Source organism: Wolffia australiana, chromosome 19, assembly GCF_029677425.1.
Source record: "Wolffia australiana isolate 7733 chromosome 19, ASM2967742v1".
Lineage (NCBI taxonomy): Eukaryota > Viridiplantae > Streptophyta > Magnoliopsida > Alismatales > Araceae > Wolffia > Wolffia australiana.
The window spans coordinates 8575411-8591441 of NC_135853.1; the positions used below are offsets into that span (position 1 = coordinate 8575411).

At 39.7% G+C, this 16031-nt stretch overlaps 1 protein-coding gene across 2 annotated transcripts; it reads left to right on the plus strand.

Annotated features, from left to right (window-relative positions):
- Nucleotides 1-2705: 2705 nt before the first annotated feature.
- MAP65-5 (microtubule-associated protein 65-5) lies at nt 2706-9067 on the plus strand. 2 transcript variants are annotated; one of them, XM_078590865.1, is made up of 11 exons: nt 2706-3205; nt 4030-4236; nt 4320-4565; nt 4647-4862; nt 5461-5616; nt 5796-5955; nt 6651-6802; nt 6870-6957; nt 7592-7665; nt 7751-7825; nt 8623-9067. In XM_078590865.1, exons 1-11 carry the CDS (start codon nt 3131-3133, stop codon nt 8944-8946), a joined length of 1773 nt encoding a protein of 590 aa, XP_078446991.1. In that variant the 5' UTR covers nt 2706-3130; the 3' UTR covers nt 8947-9067. The 2 variants fall into 2 exon arrangements, with proteins under 2 accessions (XP_078446991.1, XP_078446992.1); XM_078590866.1 differs by lacking the exon at nt 4030-4236.
- Nucleotides 9068-16031: the final 6964 nt, after the last annotated feature.

The following is a 16031-nucleotide window of genomic DNA, read 5'->3' on the forward strand; positions in this document are numbered from 1 at the left end:
AGTGCTCTTTGGAGAACGAGTTAACTGAATTGATCCGTATAAATCCCTGAATGGTATTATACGTAAACGTCAATCAGGTTGATTCATGTCACGATTGTTTAAAGTGATCCACTAGCCTAAGACACCAATGATATCTTGTAAATGGACTACTATATTTTGACTATGACTTATGAGCTTCTAATCATGGGATTTAAACAAATCATTGCTCGGACGTAGTAAGAAGCTCACGGAGATGATTGAGTTGTCAAGAAGGGATCACTTGCCCTCGGTATAAGAGAAGATTGACTCAAGGAAGATGATGCAGAAAATCCATGGCCAAAGTAGTGAAGATATAGGAGAAGGCATTCTTCTGTGATCCTCGTTATGCATCAGTACTAATTGAACGACGGATCAGGGTTTAACGATCAACCATACCCTAAGTCTTTTGGATCACACATTTACGGTAACCAATGATGGTAAAGGTTGCATGAGAGTGTTCGAACACTACTTGATATCTTCTAGAGCGTGAGGTGTAGTTTAGCACCCAACTGGTTGGAAGCTTATCATGTCGATTGGGTTAAATCGATCCTTAGTTAATTAATTTATATGTTGATATAGTTAATAAATAAGATTATCTAATAATTAATATTGGGCCACCAAATTTATTAACTAGAATGATGCATGGCCCTAGAGGGTCACACACATAATTAACTAGAATGAAGGATCATAGGGGCATTGGTGAATATATTTTACTTAATGAATTTTTGAGAAAAACTTAATTAAGAAAAACTTAAGTGAAATATAAATAGGGAAAGGGGCACCCATTTTAAGACCCTGGCTTGCCCGAATTGGGAGCCCTCCCCTTCCTCCACTCTGATCCCTTCTCTCTCAACTAAGGAGAATGTCTTCATGGTGATAAGATCTTCAACCTTAACTAAGAGAGAACAATCCTAAAATGAGCAAGTCAAGGGTGGAATAAGTTCCCTATAAGGTACATGTGATGTATGATTTTAAAGATTGATTTGGAATCAATAATTGCTTTGGCATTCATGAAAACCATGCTTTAATGATTGAACTGAGGCACATAACCCAACATGATGGAGTGGACAACCAAGATGATGATGACGGTGACTATGACAATGTAGAGGATGATGATGGCGATGGGGATGATGATGATGAAGACAATGATGATGTGGGAGGACGACACGGATGACACTGATGATCATGATGAAGTGGGCGATGGAGAGGACGATGATGACGACACTGATGATAGAGGGGAAGATGAGGATGTAGATGATAATGCTAGTGACAATGACAATGGAGTGGAGAATCAAGATGATAATGATGACGATGGAGGTATGGAAAGGACGATGAGGATGATGATGACGATGACAATGATGATGATGATGACGACAGTAATGAGAATGATGGCGATAAGAATGATGATGATGAGAATGATGATGATGATGGAGAAGACAATGCAGATGACGATGATACTGATGATGCTGACGACGACGATAATGATAATGTTGACAATAGAGAGGACGAGGACAATGATGATGATGACGATGGCGATGACTATGATGATGCTGACGACGATAATGATAATGTTGACAATAGAGAGGACGAGGACAATGATGATGATGATGACGATGGCGATGACTATGATGATGCTGACGACGATAATGATGATGTTGATAATGGAGAGGACGAGGACAATGACGATGATGATGATGACGATGGCGATGACAATGATGATACTGACGACGATGATAATGATAATGTTGACAATGGAGAGGAAGAGGATAATGATGATGATGATGATGGCGATGGCGATGACAATGATGATGCTGACGACGATGATAATGTTAATGATGACAATGCAGAGGATAATGACGATGATGATGATAATGATGGTGATGATGATAATGATGGTGATGATGATAACAATGACATTGACGATGGTGATCCGGATAATGATGACATTCATGATGACATTGCTGATGATGATGCGTTGATTACGATGACATTGCTGATGATGATGCGTTGATTACGATGACATTGCTGATGATGATGCCGATAACTATAACAATGACATTGTTGAGGATGATGCCAGTGACCATGACGTTGGCGTTGCTGATGATGATGTCGGTAAGATGATGATGGAGAGGATGCTGACGAGGACGATGTAGATGGCTATAAGGATGATGACAATGATCATGGAAAGGATGGTGACAACAGTAACAATGACGAGGATGCTGACGAGGACGATGCAGATGGCTGTAAGGATCATGACGATGATGACAATGATGATGTAAAGGATGGTGACAACAGTAACGATGACGAGGATGCTGATGAGGACGATGCAGATGGCTGTAAGGATCATGACGATGATGACAATGATCATGGAAAGGATGGTGACGACAGTAACGATGATGAGGATGCTGACGAGGACGATGCAGATGGATGTAAGGATCATGACGATGATGACAATGATGATGTAAAGGATGGTGACAACAGCAACGATGACGAGGATGCTGACGAGGACGATGCAGATGGCTATAAGGATCATGACGATGATGACAATGATCATGAAAATAATGGTGACGACAATAACGATGACGAGGACGATGCAGATGGCTTTTAGGATCATGACGATGACGGCAATGATGATGTAAAGGATGGTGATGGCAGTAATGATGATGAGGATGCTGATGAGGACGATGCAGATGGCTATAAGGATCATGTCAATGATGACAATGATAATGGAAAGGATGGTGACCACAGTAAGGATGACGAGGATGATGCAGATGGTGATAAGGATCATGACGATGATGATAATGATCATGGAAAGGATGGTGACGACGGTCACGATGACGAGGACGATGAAGAGGATAACGAAGAGTCCTTTCACCATCCCCAAGGACTGTCAAATGACATGGCCCAGAAACCATGCCACGTCAGCATTTGGAGTGGTTTTAGACAGTTTGGCGCCGCCATCGGTTCAAACTGGAGATGGCGAAGTTCCCGCCGATGACGGCTCATCACCTTCCTCTTTCCGTTCTTCACTTTCTTGATTTGTTCGATCCATCGCTCTTCCTCTCTCTCGCGCGATCTCGATTGATCCTTCTTCTCCGGTAGAAGGAAGGCGATGTCCAATTCCGACATGATCCTCCCGGCGATGGCGGAGGCCACAACTTGTAGCTCCATGCTTAAAGAGCTTCAGGTGCTGTGAAACCCCCCTTTCTTATGGGTTTTTGAGATTTTTGATGGGTCGATGTTGATTTATTATGATGTTTTTTTGTGAAAACAGTTCATCGGAATCTTGCGGCTCTCGTTCGATTATTTTTTTCCCTGATTGATGTGAATCCTCCTCAATTCGTTTCTCCTATCTGTTGTTTGGAGCTTTTTAGATTACGGCTTAAAGAGTTTTTTTTTTTTGTTGTTGGGTTCGTTTCTTCAGGATTTTCTTCGGTTTATATACAGTTGAGGATCTATTATGCTGTTTGGTGGATAATTCCTTAGCATTGGGAAATTACTTCTTAACCCTTTAACTTGTGGAGCTTATTTTTCGTAGAATCTTGCTCTGCTTCGGTTAAGTCTTTCCCTGGTTCATGTTTATAGTCCTTACTTAATATACGAGTTCCTCCACTGCCGATTTAGTGTATTTTAGTTCCTGACAGTTGACTGGAGATTAAACATGAAAATTGTGGTTATCGCTGAAGTTGTGGTCCCATAAATCTAAGTAAATCCAAATCAGATGCGGCCATCTACTATAGGACATTTCCCTTTTTAATTTAACTACTATTTATCCTTGAGATATAAGTTTCGGTAAATGAGATCGAAATTTCATTGTAGTTAATTGTTTCTAGAGCAATATGGATGCTTTGATTTACACATGCTACATTGCTAAAGAGTTATTCATAAACAAATTTCAAGGTCTATTTAAGTCGTTTTTATCTGATTGATCCTATACCATCGCTCCCCAGTTCCATTTCATGAAAAGATATCCAATTAAAGATATCTGACATGTTTTTTGAATGTGAGCAGATTCTATGGGATGAAATCGGGGAAAATGAAAATGAAAGAGATCAGATGATTCTCCAGCTTGAGCAGGAGTGTCTTGACCTGTACAGGAGAAAAATTAACCATACCAAGAAACAAAAGTCAGATTTGTGTCAGATGCTGGCAGAATCAGAGGCAGAAATCTCCTTACTCGTTCAATCCCTTGGAGAACATCACGACTTTGTGTCCAGGGTCTGATCTGATATTACCAATTGCGTCGATAATGTTATGATTTTTTAATTCTGTATTTTTTATATCTTTATATGGTTATCTAGATGGAAAAACGAGACCGAAATCTAAAGGAGAAAGTAGCGATGACAATTCCTGAGTTGGAGGATCTGAGATTGAAGAGAGATACGAGGTTGAAGCAATTTATGAGTGTCCAAACGCAAATAGCTCAGATTCAATCTGAAATATCTGGAAACTCTCTTAAAAATTCACATTCAATTGACCAGAGGGACTTGAGTCAAATAAGATTAGAGGAGTTGAAGTCCCAGCTACGTGAGCTGCAGCTAAACAAGGTTCGTTATTCTTTTTTGTCTCTCTTCATTCAACCAGTTAATTTTATTTTCTAATTATCTTTCTCCGTTCATCACTTTCAGAATCGTCGGTTGGAAGAGGTTGCCAAGTTTCTTCATGGGATTCATGAATTATCGGGTGTGATTTCAGTTGACTTCAGTGAAACCATACGGCAGGTTCATCCAAGCTTTGTTGACTTCAGAGAAGAGCAGCCGAAGAGCATAAGCGATGAAACACTATCAAGGTTCAATGGGTCAATCAAATCACTAATGAATGTAAAGAAGCAGAGATTACAAAAGGTGTGAATGATTTGCAGCAGAAACTTTCATCGTAATTTGTTGCCTTTTGGGCCTGCTTGGTTTGATTCGTTTTCTGTAATTTTCACAATTTTTCAGTTCGGTCTAATGTTTTTTATTGATTTTAACTTTCCATCCATCATCCTTTGTTTTGTCTTGGTTTATCATAGTTATTCAGAACAGAGGTTATTGAAAGCTCGAAAGATTTTCCACAGAAACTTTCATAGTATTCTATGGGTCTGCTTGGTTCAAGTCGTTTTTTGCAATTCCCACAAATTTTCAGTTCAATTCATTTGATGCTGTTGAGTCATGTATTTTTATTGATCTCTCATATTTTATCTATTATCTTTTTGTTTTTACTTCAATTAGTAATCAAGAACCAGAGGTTATAGATGGTTTGAATTATTTCCCGCAGAAACTTTCATAGCATCCGATGGACCTCTTGGGTCTGCTCAGTTTAATTCGTTTTTGCTAATTAATACGTATTTTCATTTCAGTTTAAGTTGATAAAGTAGTGCCATATATTGTATGATCTCTCTTTTTTCCTTGATTTATCATGATTTTATAAAACCACTCAACTACATTCGAATTATACGCGCAGTTACAATTTATTGGTGCCAATATTGTGGAGTTATGGCACCTCATGGAAACACCTGTTGAGGAACAGAAGAAATTTGATTTTGTCACACGTTTTATATCCCAGTCAGCGGATGAAATTGTCGAACAGGGCTGCCTTTCTGTTGACGTGATTGAGCAGGTACTAAATCTTTATTGTTATCAGATAAGTTCCATTAAAATCTCTGCGCGTATTGATTTAAATCTTTACTGCTCAATACGAATATGTTTGTTTGTTTATGTTTGTCTGTTTTTTATATCATTTTAAGTGAGTATTGTCTCATGAAAGTCACTATATTTTTAATATTTTTTTCTGGGAAGGCCCAAGCAGAATTGGATAGGCTGAATGTCCTCAAATCCAGCAAGATGAAGGACATCATCATGAAAAAGCAGCTCGAGCTTGAAGCAATATATGACAGTGCCCATATTTATATTAACGGCGATGATGCGCGGCTGGCGATCAATGAAGCCATTGATTCTGGTTGGTTTTTTTAAGCACACCTTTTAGTTTTCTTTTTACATTGTACTCTTCCTTTTTCGGGTATTTTGTTGGGAACCTTTCGCCCCATCATCCTTTCAAAGAATCATCATGGTATACAAGCAGTGATGAACAAACACAACATAATGTGATAAATCCTGCCTTCTTTTCCTTGATAAGTTTTTTCCTGAGATCACTATTTCTTGCTTCGGATGACGATGACCAGTCATGGTTGTCTCTGTCTTTTTCATACAAATGTTGATGGTGAATCATCGTTGCATTCATCCAAGCCCAAACACGGATAATGATGACGATAATGATTTTGCCATTGCCTGCTAACCCTAGTTTGTCCTCAAAGATGACAGGCTGACTGTAATGTTTCATCATTGTTAGTGTTCTCATCATTCGAATGTTTCATCATTGTCATTGGGCTTGGACGAATGATTTTTTTTTTGTTTCCAAAAAAAAATCATTCGTCCAAGCCCAAGCATAAATGACGATGCCAATGAAAATACTAAAGGATGCTGATGACAAGTTTTCCATCGCATTCCAATACAAGGTCATCGCCACCAATGAAGATGACCTGTAGACAATGATGTTTCATGATAATCATAGTCATCCAGTTTCCAATTTCACCTTTGACGTCCTCATCCATCTTGCAATAATGAATTTTTCATGGTCATGAAATTGACTTTCAGGCGAGGTTGATGTCTCACAGTTGCTTTCGGCCATGGAGGATGAAATTGAAAAGGCCAGAGAGCTTGCTCTAAGCAGAAAGGAGATATTGGACAAAGTAGAGAAATGGAGATTTGCTTCTGAAGAAGAACACTGGCTCGATGATTATGAGCAAGTCGGTAGTTAAAGATAAATTTGCTTGGATTAGCAGGCTTCTTTGTAATTTTTCAGGTTTTTTTCAGGATCATAATCGATACAATGCAGTTAAAGGATCTCATAAAAATTTGAAGCGGGCGGAGAAAGCGAGAAAATTGGTTGCCAAATTACCTTGTGAGTTCGTGATTTTCAGATGATATTTGGCTTTTTAAATTCTATCCTTGATACTTATCAATGTGAGTGTTCAATATGAATTGTGTTATTTGGGGAATGACTGGCAAAAATGTATCTAAAATGGATAAAGTCCGATTTAATTGAAATCAAACTTCGAGATACCTCTTTTCGCGAAATGGAAACATATAGAGCCGTATATTTCGCAAAGAAGTGATTTTCCGCTGCAATTTGCATAAAAAAAATCGCATCACTGGTTTTAGTTATGTCATATGATGGAAATCTATAGAAAAAATAAAGGATGGATCAAGCTCAATTAAACTGAAGTCAAAACCTTTTGAAATACATTTTTTTGCTGACAAATTGAAGTAAATATCATGGTTTTTTATCAAAATGCAATTTTCAACTGATATTTTCATCCAAAAATTGTACCTTAGATTCGTATCATTGCGAGCGGTCAATGTTAAATGGTTTTTTCAAAAAATAGAATAAAATGGTGATCCGTGGAAAATCTCTGGCAGAAAATGCCTTCAGATGGGGAAACAACTTTTTATTGTGGACAAACATAAATGTAAATAGCCATAACGGATTCATCAACTTTTGAGCATTTATTTTATGTTTATTCGATTTGTGGCAGCCATTGTACAGAGCTTGGTGGCGAAGGTCCAAGCGTGGGAGAGAGAAAGGGAGTGCCTTTTCCTGTATGATAAGGTTTGAACTTCACTTTATCCCTTCTCTCTCTCTGCACTTGAGTCTACATCATTGAGGGCAATTGACGGATGATAATCTTCTTCAGGAGCGACTTTTGGATGTTCTGGAGCAATACTCTCTCTTGAGGCATCAGATAGAAGAGGAAAAACGAAGATCAAGAGTAAGAGACAACATAATCTGCGCATCTCTCTCTCTACTTACATTTCTACGCATCTCTCTCTCTACCCATTTCTCTTTCTCTACGTACAGCTTTACCATGTCTCTCTACGCGTCTCCCTCCTTACCTAAATTTCTTCCATATCTCCCTCTAACCTTCTCTCTCCTACTCAACAGTGCTCGAGTGAGAGCCACCGTTATCTGCCCATCCTTCTCTCTATGTACATCTCTACCATGTCTCCCCGCCATATCTCTCTACGTCCATCTCTACCATGTCTCTCTCTACCCATCATATTTACGTAGATCTCTCCCATGTCTCTCTCTAACCATCTTTTTCTACATACATCTCCACCACGTTTCTCTGTACTGATCATTTTCACAAACATTTCTGTTTTGTCTCTCTACTGATCTCTGAAATGTTAATTTCTACCCTTTTTTTCTCATCACCTCTCTTTTTGTACATCTCAACCATGTCTCTCTCTGCGTGCTCCTCTACCATGCCTCTTTCTATCCATCTCCCTCTATGTACATCTATCTTTCTACGCATCTCTCTCTCTACATACATCTATCTTTCTACACATCTCTCTCTCCATTTACTTGAGCCATATCTCTCTCTTTCTACCCATATATCTCTACTCACATACCTACCTTGTCTCTCTACATACATTTATTCCATGTCTCTTTCTACCTCTCTCTCAACGTCCACCACCATCCGTCACTCCACCCATCTCTCTCTCTCTCTTTGTACATTCCTACCATGTCTCTCTCCACTCATCTCTCTCACTTACAATCTCTCTCTAGGAGCAAAGGAAGCTGCACGAGCAGCTGGCAACAGAGCAAGAGATGATGTTCGGCAGCAAGCGCAGCCCGCTGACGTCCTTCTCCGGAAAGAAGCCACTGGGCCAGAGCTCACACATGAACATGAACATGAACATGAACATGAACGGCCGCATACTAACGCCGCTCGGCCGCCATGGCGGCGCGTCGTCGACGATGGGGATGACGACAATGGCAAACAAGGGAGGAGGAAAGACGGGGAAGGTGGCTGCTGTTCCAGTTAACTACGTCGCCCTGGCCAAGGAGGCTTCTTCTTTGTCTCCCTCCTCGGTTGCACCCTCACCGTAGATCTGGTGCAATTATAGTATATAGTGCACAAAGACTGAAGCTGGATGCTCTTTTGTTCATGCATAATGTACTTTTGCACTCTTTGATGATAATGCAATGAGGGTCAGGATGATCATGCATAGAGGGAAATGAGGTAGGTTTGCATGGTTTCTGTTGGTAGGTTTGGAAAGACAGGTTTGCATAGAGAGAGATAGAGACAGAGAGAGAGACAAAGAGACAGAGGGATAAAGAGAGAGATAGAGAGAGATAAAAAGAGATACTGAGAGAGAGAAAGACATAGAGACAGAAAGAGGTAGAGAGAGAGACTGAGAGAGAAAAACCGAGACAGAGAGAATGATATAGAGAGAAAGAGCGAGAGAGACATAGAGAGAGACAGATAGAAGGATAGAGAGAGACAGAGAGAGACAGAGAGAGATAGAGAGACAGAAACAGAGAGAGATATAGAGAGAGACACAAAGAGAGATAGAGAGAGGCTGAGAGAGAGAAAGGCAGAGAGACAGAGAGAGATAGAGAGATAGAGAAACAAAGAGTTATAGAGAGAGATAGATATAGAGATAGATAGAGAGACAGAGAGAGAAAGATAGCTAGAGAGAGAACAGAGACAGAGACTGAGATAGAAACAGAGAGAGAGAGAGACAGACAGAGAAAGGCAAACAGACAGAGAGAGACAGAGAGAGATAGAAACAGAGAGAGAGAGACATAAATAAAGAGAGAGACATTGTGAGATGGAGAGAGAGACAGAGAAAGAGAGAAAGAAACAGAGAGAGAGACAGACACAAAGAGAGAGAGAGAAGAGAAAGAAGGAGAGAATGAAGACAATGAGGCTTGTAGTCTCTTTTAGCATATCTTCCTCAGATGGAATCCTCACTATGAATCAAGTCACTGGCAGCTTATTGAATGAGGAGTTGAGAAGAAAGAGCTCTGAAAGTTCTCATGGCGAATCACATTTACTCGTCTAAGAAAATAGAGGATTGTCAAAAACAAGAGACAAAGGTCACTCGCAGAAGACAAGAAGCAAGTCAATGTCAAGGAAAGACATTGCTTGGTATACTTGTGACGAGAAAGGGCATTTCAAGAATCAATGCAAGCAACCCAAGAAGAAGAAGAAAATGGAGAAAGAAGGAGAGAATGAAGAATCAAAGAAGAGCGCCATCGTTATGGCAAAAAGACGGTAAATTCTTTGTCCTCTCTACCACAAATGGATTTTTTTCTTGTACTTGTCAATAGTCTGAGTGCGTGGTTGAATCATGTGCATCTTTTCATGGGACACCACGAAGAGCTTTGAGACAAACCTCAGCTACAAGATGGTGCTCCAGAATGTGAGACATGTGGCTAACTTGAGGCTGAATTTAATTCCAGTTGGAAAGTTTGATGATCACGGCATTGAAGGCAAGTTCGGTGGAGGATGGATGAAGATATCAATGGTTCGCTCGTTGATTCTATAGAGAAGAAGCATAATACCTTGTATAGGTTGCAAGCTGAAGCATGTAGCAACCAGGTGAATGTCACTGAAAAAGCCTCCAACATGGAGTTGTGGCACAAAAGGCTGGGGCATATGAGCGAGAAAGGGTTGCAAGCTCTTTCAAAGAAGAATGTTCTGCCAGGCTTTCAAGGTAGGCGACTGAACCCGTGTGTTGATTGTTTAGTTGGCAAACAACATAGAATTTCTTTCTCCAGTCCTCTAGTGCCTATAAAGATGTATGTGGTCTCCTCAGGACAAAGACACAACATGGTCCCACCTATGTGTATGGCATTAGTGGTATTATTTATTTTTTTGCATTCATTGATGAATATTCCAAGAAAGTTTGGGTCTATCCTTTGAAGACTAAAGATCAAGTAGTTGATGTCTTCAAAGTATTTCAACTCAGGGTCGAAAGAGAGGCACGGCAAAAGCTGAAATGCATCAGATCAGATAATGGTGGTGAATAGATGGGGTTGTTTGATGAATATTGCAGGCTACAAGGTATTCGTCATGAGACAATAGTTCCAGGGACTCCTCAGCATAATGCAGTTACATAGAGGATGAATCACACCATCATGAAGAAGATCATTTCGATGATATCACATGCCAAGCTACCTACGAAGTTTTGGGATGAAGCTCTCAAGACGACGGTTGATTTGATTAATCTTTCACCACATATCCCTCTTGATGGGGACGTTGCAGGGCATGCATGGCCTGGAAAGGATGTCTCTAACAAGCACTTGCGGGTGTTTGGTTGTTGTGCTTTTGCACTTGTTCCTGACATTGAGAGGCCCAAGTTAGATGGAAAGACAAAGGATTGTGTTTTCCTTGCCTATGGACATGATGACTTTGGCTATAGGCTGTGAGATCCATAGAAGTAGAAAGTGTGTCATAGCAAATATGTTGTCTGCTTTGCAAAATGAGAAAACCGAATATATCGAGGAGGTTGATGGATATATGTAGCTGTCAAGCCAATCACACTACCAAGTTTATTTAAGTCTATTGACTAAAATATTTACGTTCATTATTATTCCGTGTGATGTTTATAATGAAGTCCATGAACACATGCAATGACTTAGTGAATTATGATGAGATCATGATGCAGTCATCACTAGTTTTTAAACATGTATTCTAAATATTCCTATTCGAGGATAGTCCAGACGGAAAATCGAATTATCCGGATAGAATAGCACTAGCTGATCCTACTTACTCGATAAGTATAGCTGATCATGTGGCTATTAGTGTGGTGACACCAAGGACAGATAGTGGTGCTCTTTGGAGAAAGAGTTCACTGAATTGATCCGTATGAATCCCTGAATGGTATTATACCTATACGTCAATCAGGTTGATTCAAGTCACGGTTGTACAAGTGATCCACTGACCTGAGACACCATTTTGACGACTACATTTTGATTCAAGGACATCTCGCGAGTGGACGACTACATTTTGACTATGACTTACGAGCCTCTAATCATGGGATTCAAATAAGTTATAGATTGGATGTAGTAAGAAGCTTACAGAGATGATTGAGTGGTCAAGATGGGATCATCCCCGCTCGGTATAAGAGGAGATTGACTCGAGGAAGACGATGCAGGAAAATCCCCGGCCAGGGTAGTGAGGATATTGGAAAAATGTGTTCTCCAATGATCCCCATTACGCATCAGTACTAATCGATTGATGGATTAGGGTTTGACAATAAACTATGCTCTAAGTCATTCGAGAGTCTCGCGCAGATACTGGATTATACATATACGGTAACCGATGACGGTAAAGGTTTCATGAGAGAGTTCGAGACTACTCGGTATCTTCTAGAGCACGAGGTGTAGTTTGGCACCCCACGAGCTGGAAACTTAACCTGTCGATTGGGTTAAATCGATCTTTATTTAATTAATCTATATGTTGATATAGTTAATTAATAAGGTTGGTCAATAAATGTTATTGGCCATTAAAGTTATTAACTAGAACGATACATAGGCCTAGAGGGTCACACGTACAAGCTCATAAGGGCATTGGTGGATATATTTTTCTTTGGAGGGTTTTTGAGAAAAACCTTAAGTGAAATATAAAGAGGACAAAGGGGTCTCATTTTAAGCACCCATGCAAGCCTCATTCGAGAGCCCCTCCCCTCTCCACTCTCTTCTACACTCATCCGAGGAAGAGTGTCTTCATGGTGAGGAGATCTTCAAGATTCTCAAGAAGAAGTGAAGAAGAAGACGTGGAGATCCAAGCTCCGAGTGATCGCGTGGACACTTCTAGAGGCCGGACGCATGAACGGCTTCAGAACGATCTCGGAGCAGCAAAGTCAAGGATGGAACAAGTTCCCCAAAAGGTACTACAAATGTTTTGTTTGATAGATCGATTGAGAATCAATCGACCACGCTTCTGCGTCCATGAACGTATTTTTCATGGATGAACCAAACCACAGAACCCAACAGAGGTTACTATCAAAACTTCTCCAGTGATGTTTGCGGATGTAATCCTGCAACTCCATCCACACATAGCACTAGAGTGGGAGACACAGATGAAGGCAATGATGTAGCTGATGTGGCTTTATCTACATGACATGAGGATCAAGGAGAATAAGAGAAACCTCCTAGAGAGTTTTAACGATGGAAATCCTCGAGACAACGTCAACCTTCAACAAGGTATTCTTATGAAGGTTTTATTATGCTCGCTGATGGTGATGGACGATAGAGATACCAAGAGGCCATAGAGAGTGAGCATACAGACAGGTGGTTAGAAGCTAAGCAAGAAGAGATCGATTCATTGATTGAAAACCACACATATGACTTTGTACCACTACCAAGGGGGAAGAAAGCCTTGAAAAACAAGTGGGTTTTCAAGCTAAAAACCCAAAAATATCCCTCACAGCGAAAGTATATAGCAAGATTGGTCATAAAGGGCTTTAGTCAAAAGAAAGGTATTGACTTTGATGAAATATTTTCTCATGGTGTGAAAATGTCTTCTAGTTGTGTTTCTCTAGGAATGGCTGCCCATGTGGACTTAGAAATTAAGCAGCTGGACATGAAGACATCATTTCTTCACGGTGATCATTTTGTTGGTTGGAAAAGAGCTTGTATGGGCTTAAATAAGCTCCAAGGCAGTGGTATGAAAAGTTTGACTCATTTATGGTTGAGAATAGGTACAAGAAAAATGCCTTTGACCGTTGTGTATACATCAAGTGGTTTGGCAAGGATTTTGTCATTCTTTTGCTATATGTTGATGATATGCTTATCATTGGGAAGGATATGGCTGCCATTGATAGATTAAAAAAGGTACCGGGTAAGTCATTTGCTATGGGGGACATGGGGCTCGAAAATCAAATATTGGGAATGCAGATCTCGCATGACAGAAAAACCAAGAAGATATGTTTATCTCAAGAGAGATGCATAGCAAAGTTGCTTGACAAGTTTGGTATGAGTAATGCTAATCCTGTTGGTTCTCCTTTAGCAAACCACTTCAAGCTCAGTTCAGATAAAAGTCCTACAAGTGATGGAGAGAAGGAGAAAAGTCCTAAAAGTCCTACAGCTCAAAAAAGTCCGGCGCCACATTCTGCCCCAAAATTGGTGGAAATCGGATAGTTTGTTGCACGAAACTCACCCAATCGACTGGAAATCATTCCTGGTACTTCTTGGTTTAATTTGAATTCATTATGAAATTAATTTTGTGTTCAATTTTTCCCAATTCCATAGTTCATTCCTGTTCGCCATTCTTCTTTGAATTCCCGATATTAATTCTCTTAATTCTGAAAATTTAGCTCGTTTTAGGATAGATTAAGTTTCAATTGAGTTAATTAGATAGATCTGAAGTTAATTTGAACTTTAATTCTACTAAACCCTAACCCTAAACCCTAAATCCTAAACCCTAAATCCTAAATCCTAAATCCTAAACCCTAAATCCTAAATCCTAAACCCTAAACCCTAAACCCTAAACCTCCTCAGAACCGCACTTTTTTGAAGATACCCGATTGGCTCGACTTTCCCAAATGCCCACCACCGGCCCTTCTCCTTTCTGGGTCTTGATTTGTCACATCGTTTTAGTCGTAGTGGCCGACGTTGAAGAAAGAAATGAATGAATGTCCTTTTGGGAAAATGTAGAATAATACACCTACTGAGACGAAAGCCAAAGGAACTTATCGTAGGCAGACATATTGAACCGAAAGAAGATCTCAGATTGACATCTTGATACACCATTTTACCATAATAATAAATAGAGTCAATGGAACGTGGGAAGAGCCGCTTCTTTCTTGCGGGGGCTTCCATTCACCAGCGCAGACGACATACAAGTGCTCTCCGAACCGTGCAGGATACTCACCTATCACACGGCTCTCAAACCCGGTGGTTACGAAGTAAAAGCGCTTGAAAACAGCCTTGCCCCATAGAGATGCTCCTCCCCGCCGATCAAGCAGCGACGCTGCTTGTGATAGGTAAATTTCAAACAAAAGGGGCAGGATTATAAGTTATATCTGTTTAAATTGGTAATTACATCGTTGGGGAATTCTTAATTTGACACTCTATAAAGAAATTAACGTGAGATCTCACTCAGTGTGAGCTCAGATCGTGCGAGTGAAAGACTCGTCACCGTGAATGGTAAGAAAGGGTATTTCAGCAAATATTAGATGAGTTGAGGTAGGATTGCAATTTCCTAGATAAAACTTTAGTAGTCCTAATCCGAGGAAACAATAGTTAGATCTTACGAATTAATTTCAATAGAGCATTTAAAATTGATTAAATTGCCTAGAATTTAAGGCCAAATTAACTAGTTAGCCCTCAAATTTAATTCATTTGAGTTAACTTTTGGGCAAAAATAATTGATGATATTGTCTAGTTAGCACTGAAACTTAATTCACCTGAATTAAGTGTTAGGGTAAATAATTTGGGAAAAATTCTGAGAATCTAAGACCAAGTCAACGAACTCAATATATTTACGGATTAATTACTAATTCTCCCAAGAATTGCTAACTAATCATTAATTTGAGTATAACTAACTAATCAATATATTTAGGGATTAATTAGTAATTCTTACAAGAATTTCCAATTAATCATTAATTTGAGTATCACTGCTAACAAGAATATCAGGATTACATCTCCGATTAATTGAGAAAAGTTGAATTGGAAGAGTTTAGAAGGGAAGTTGCAATTTATACGCCTCTTCCATAACTTGAGTAAAAAAAGTTCATATCTGATTAATCTAGAGGGTTAATCCCGAACTAGAGAAAAATTGAATTTCCCTATCACCTCCCTAGGGTTCGACCCCTTACTTAAACACTAAGGGATAATTAAATATTCTTGACTAAGTTCAGAAACCCTTAAAATAACAACAAATATAACATGTCATTTTTGAAAACTTATCAAAGAGCACTAGGCAGCTGTCAAGGGGATATTGATACATCTAAGAGGAAGCCCAAAGGTATCTTGGAGTTTTGGAGATGACCACTAGGACTATCTGGTTATACAGATGCTGATATGGCCAAGGATGTTGACACGAGGAAGTCTACTTCAGGCTATGTGGTCACATTTGCAGGGGAAGCTGTATCATGGCAGTCCAGACTGCAAAAGCGTATAGCTATTTCAACTACAGAGGCAGAATACATTTCCACTAATGATATCTGAAAGGAAATGTT

Bases quoted from the DNA above. Each gene is read 5' to 3' on its own strand.
- MAP65-5 (XM_078590865.1), top strand. From the start codon at position 3,131: ATGTCCAATTCCGACATGATCCTCCCGGCGATGGCGGAGGCCACAACT. The intron at 4,863-5,460 runs GTGTGAATGATT...TTATACGCGCAG, and splicing joins AGAAGCAGAGATTACAAAAG to TTACAATTTATTGGTGCCAA. The intron at 5,956-6,650 runs GTTGGTTTTTTT...ATTGACTTTCAG, and splicing joins CAATGAAGCCATTGATTCTG to GCGAGGTTGATGTCTCACAG.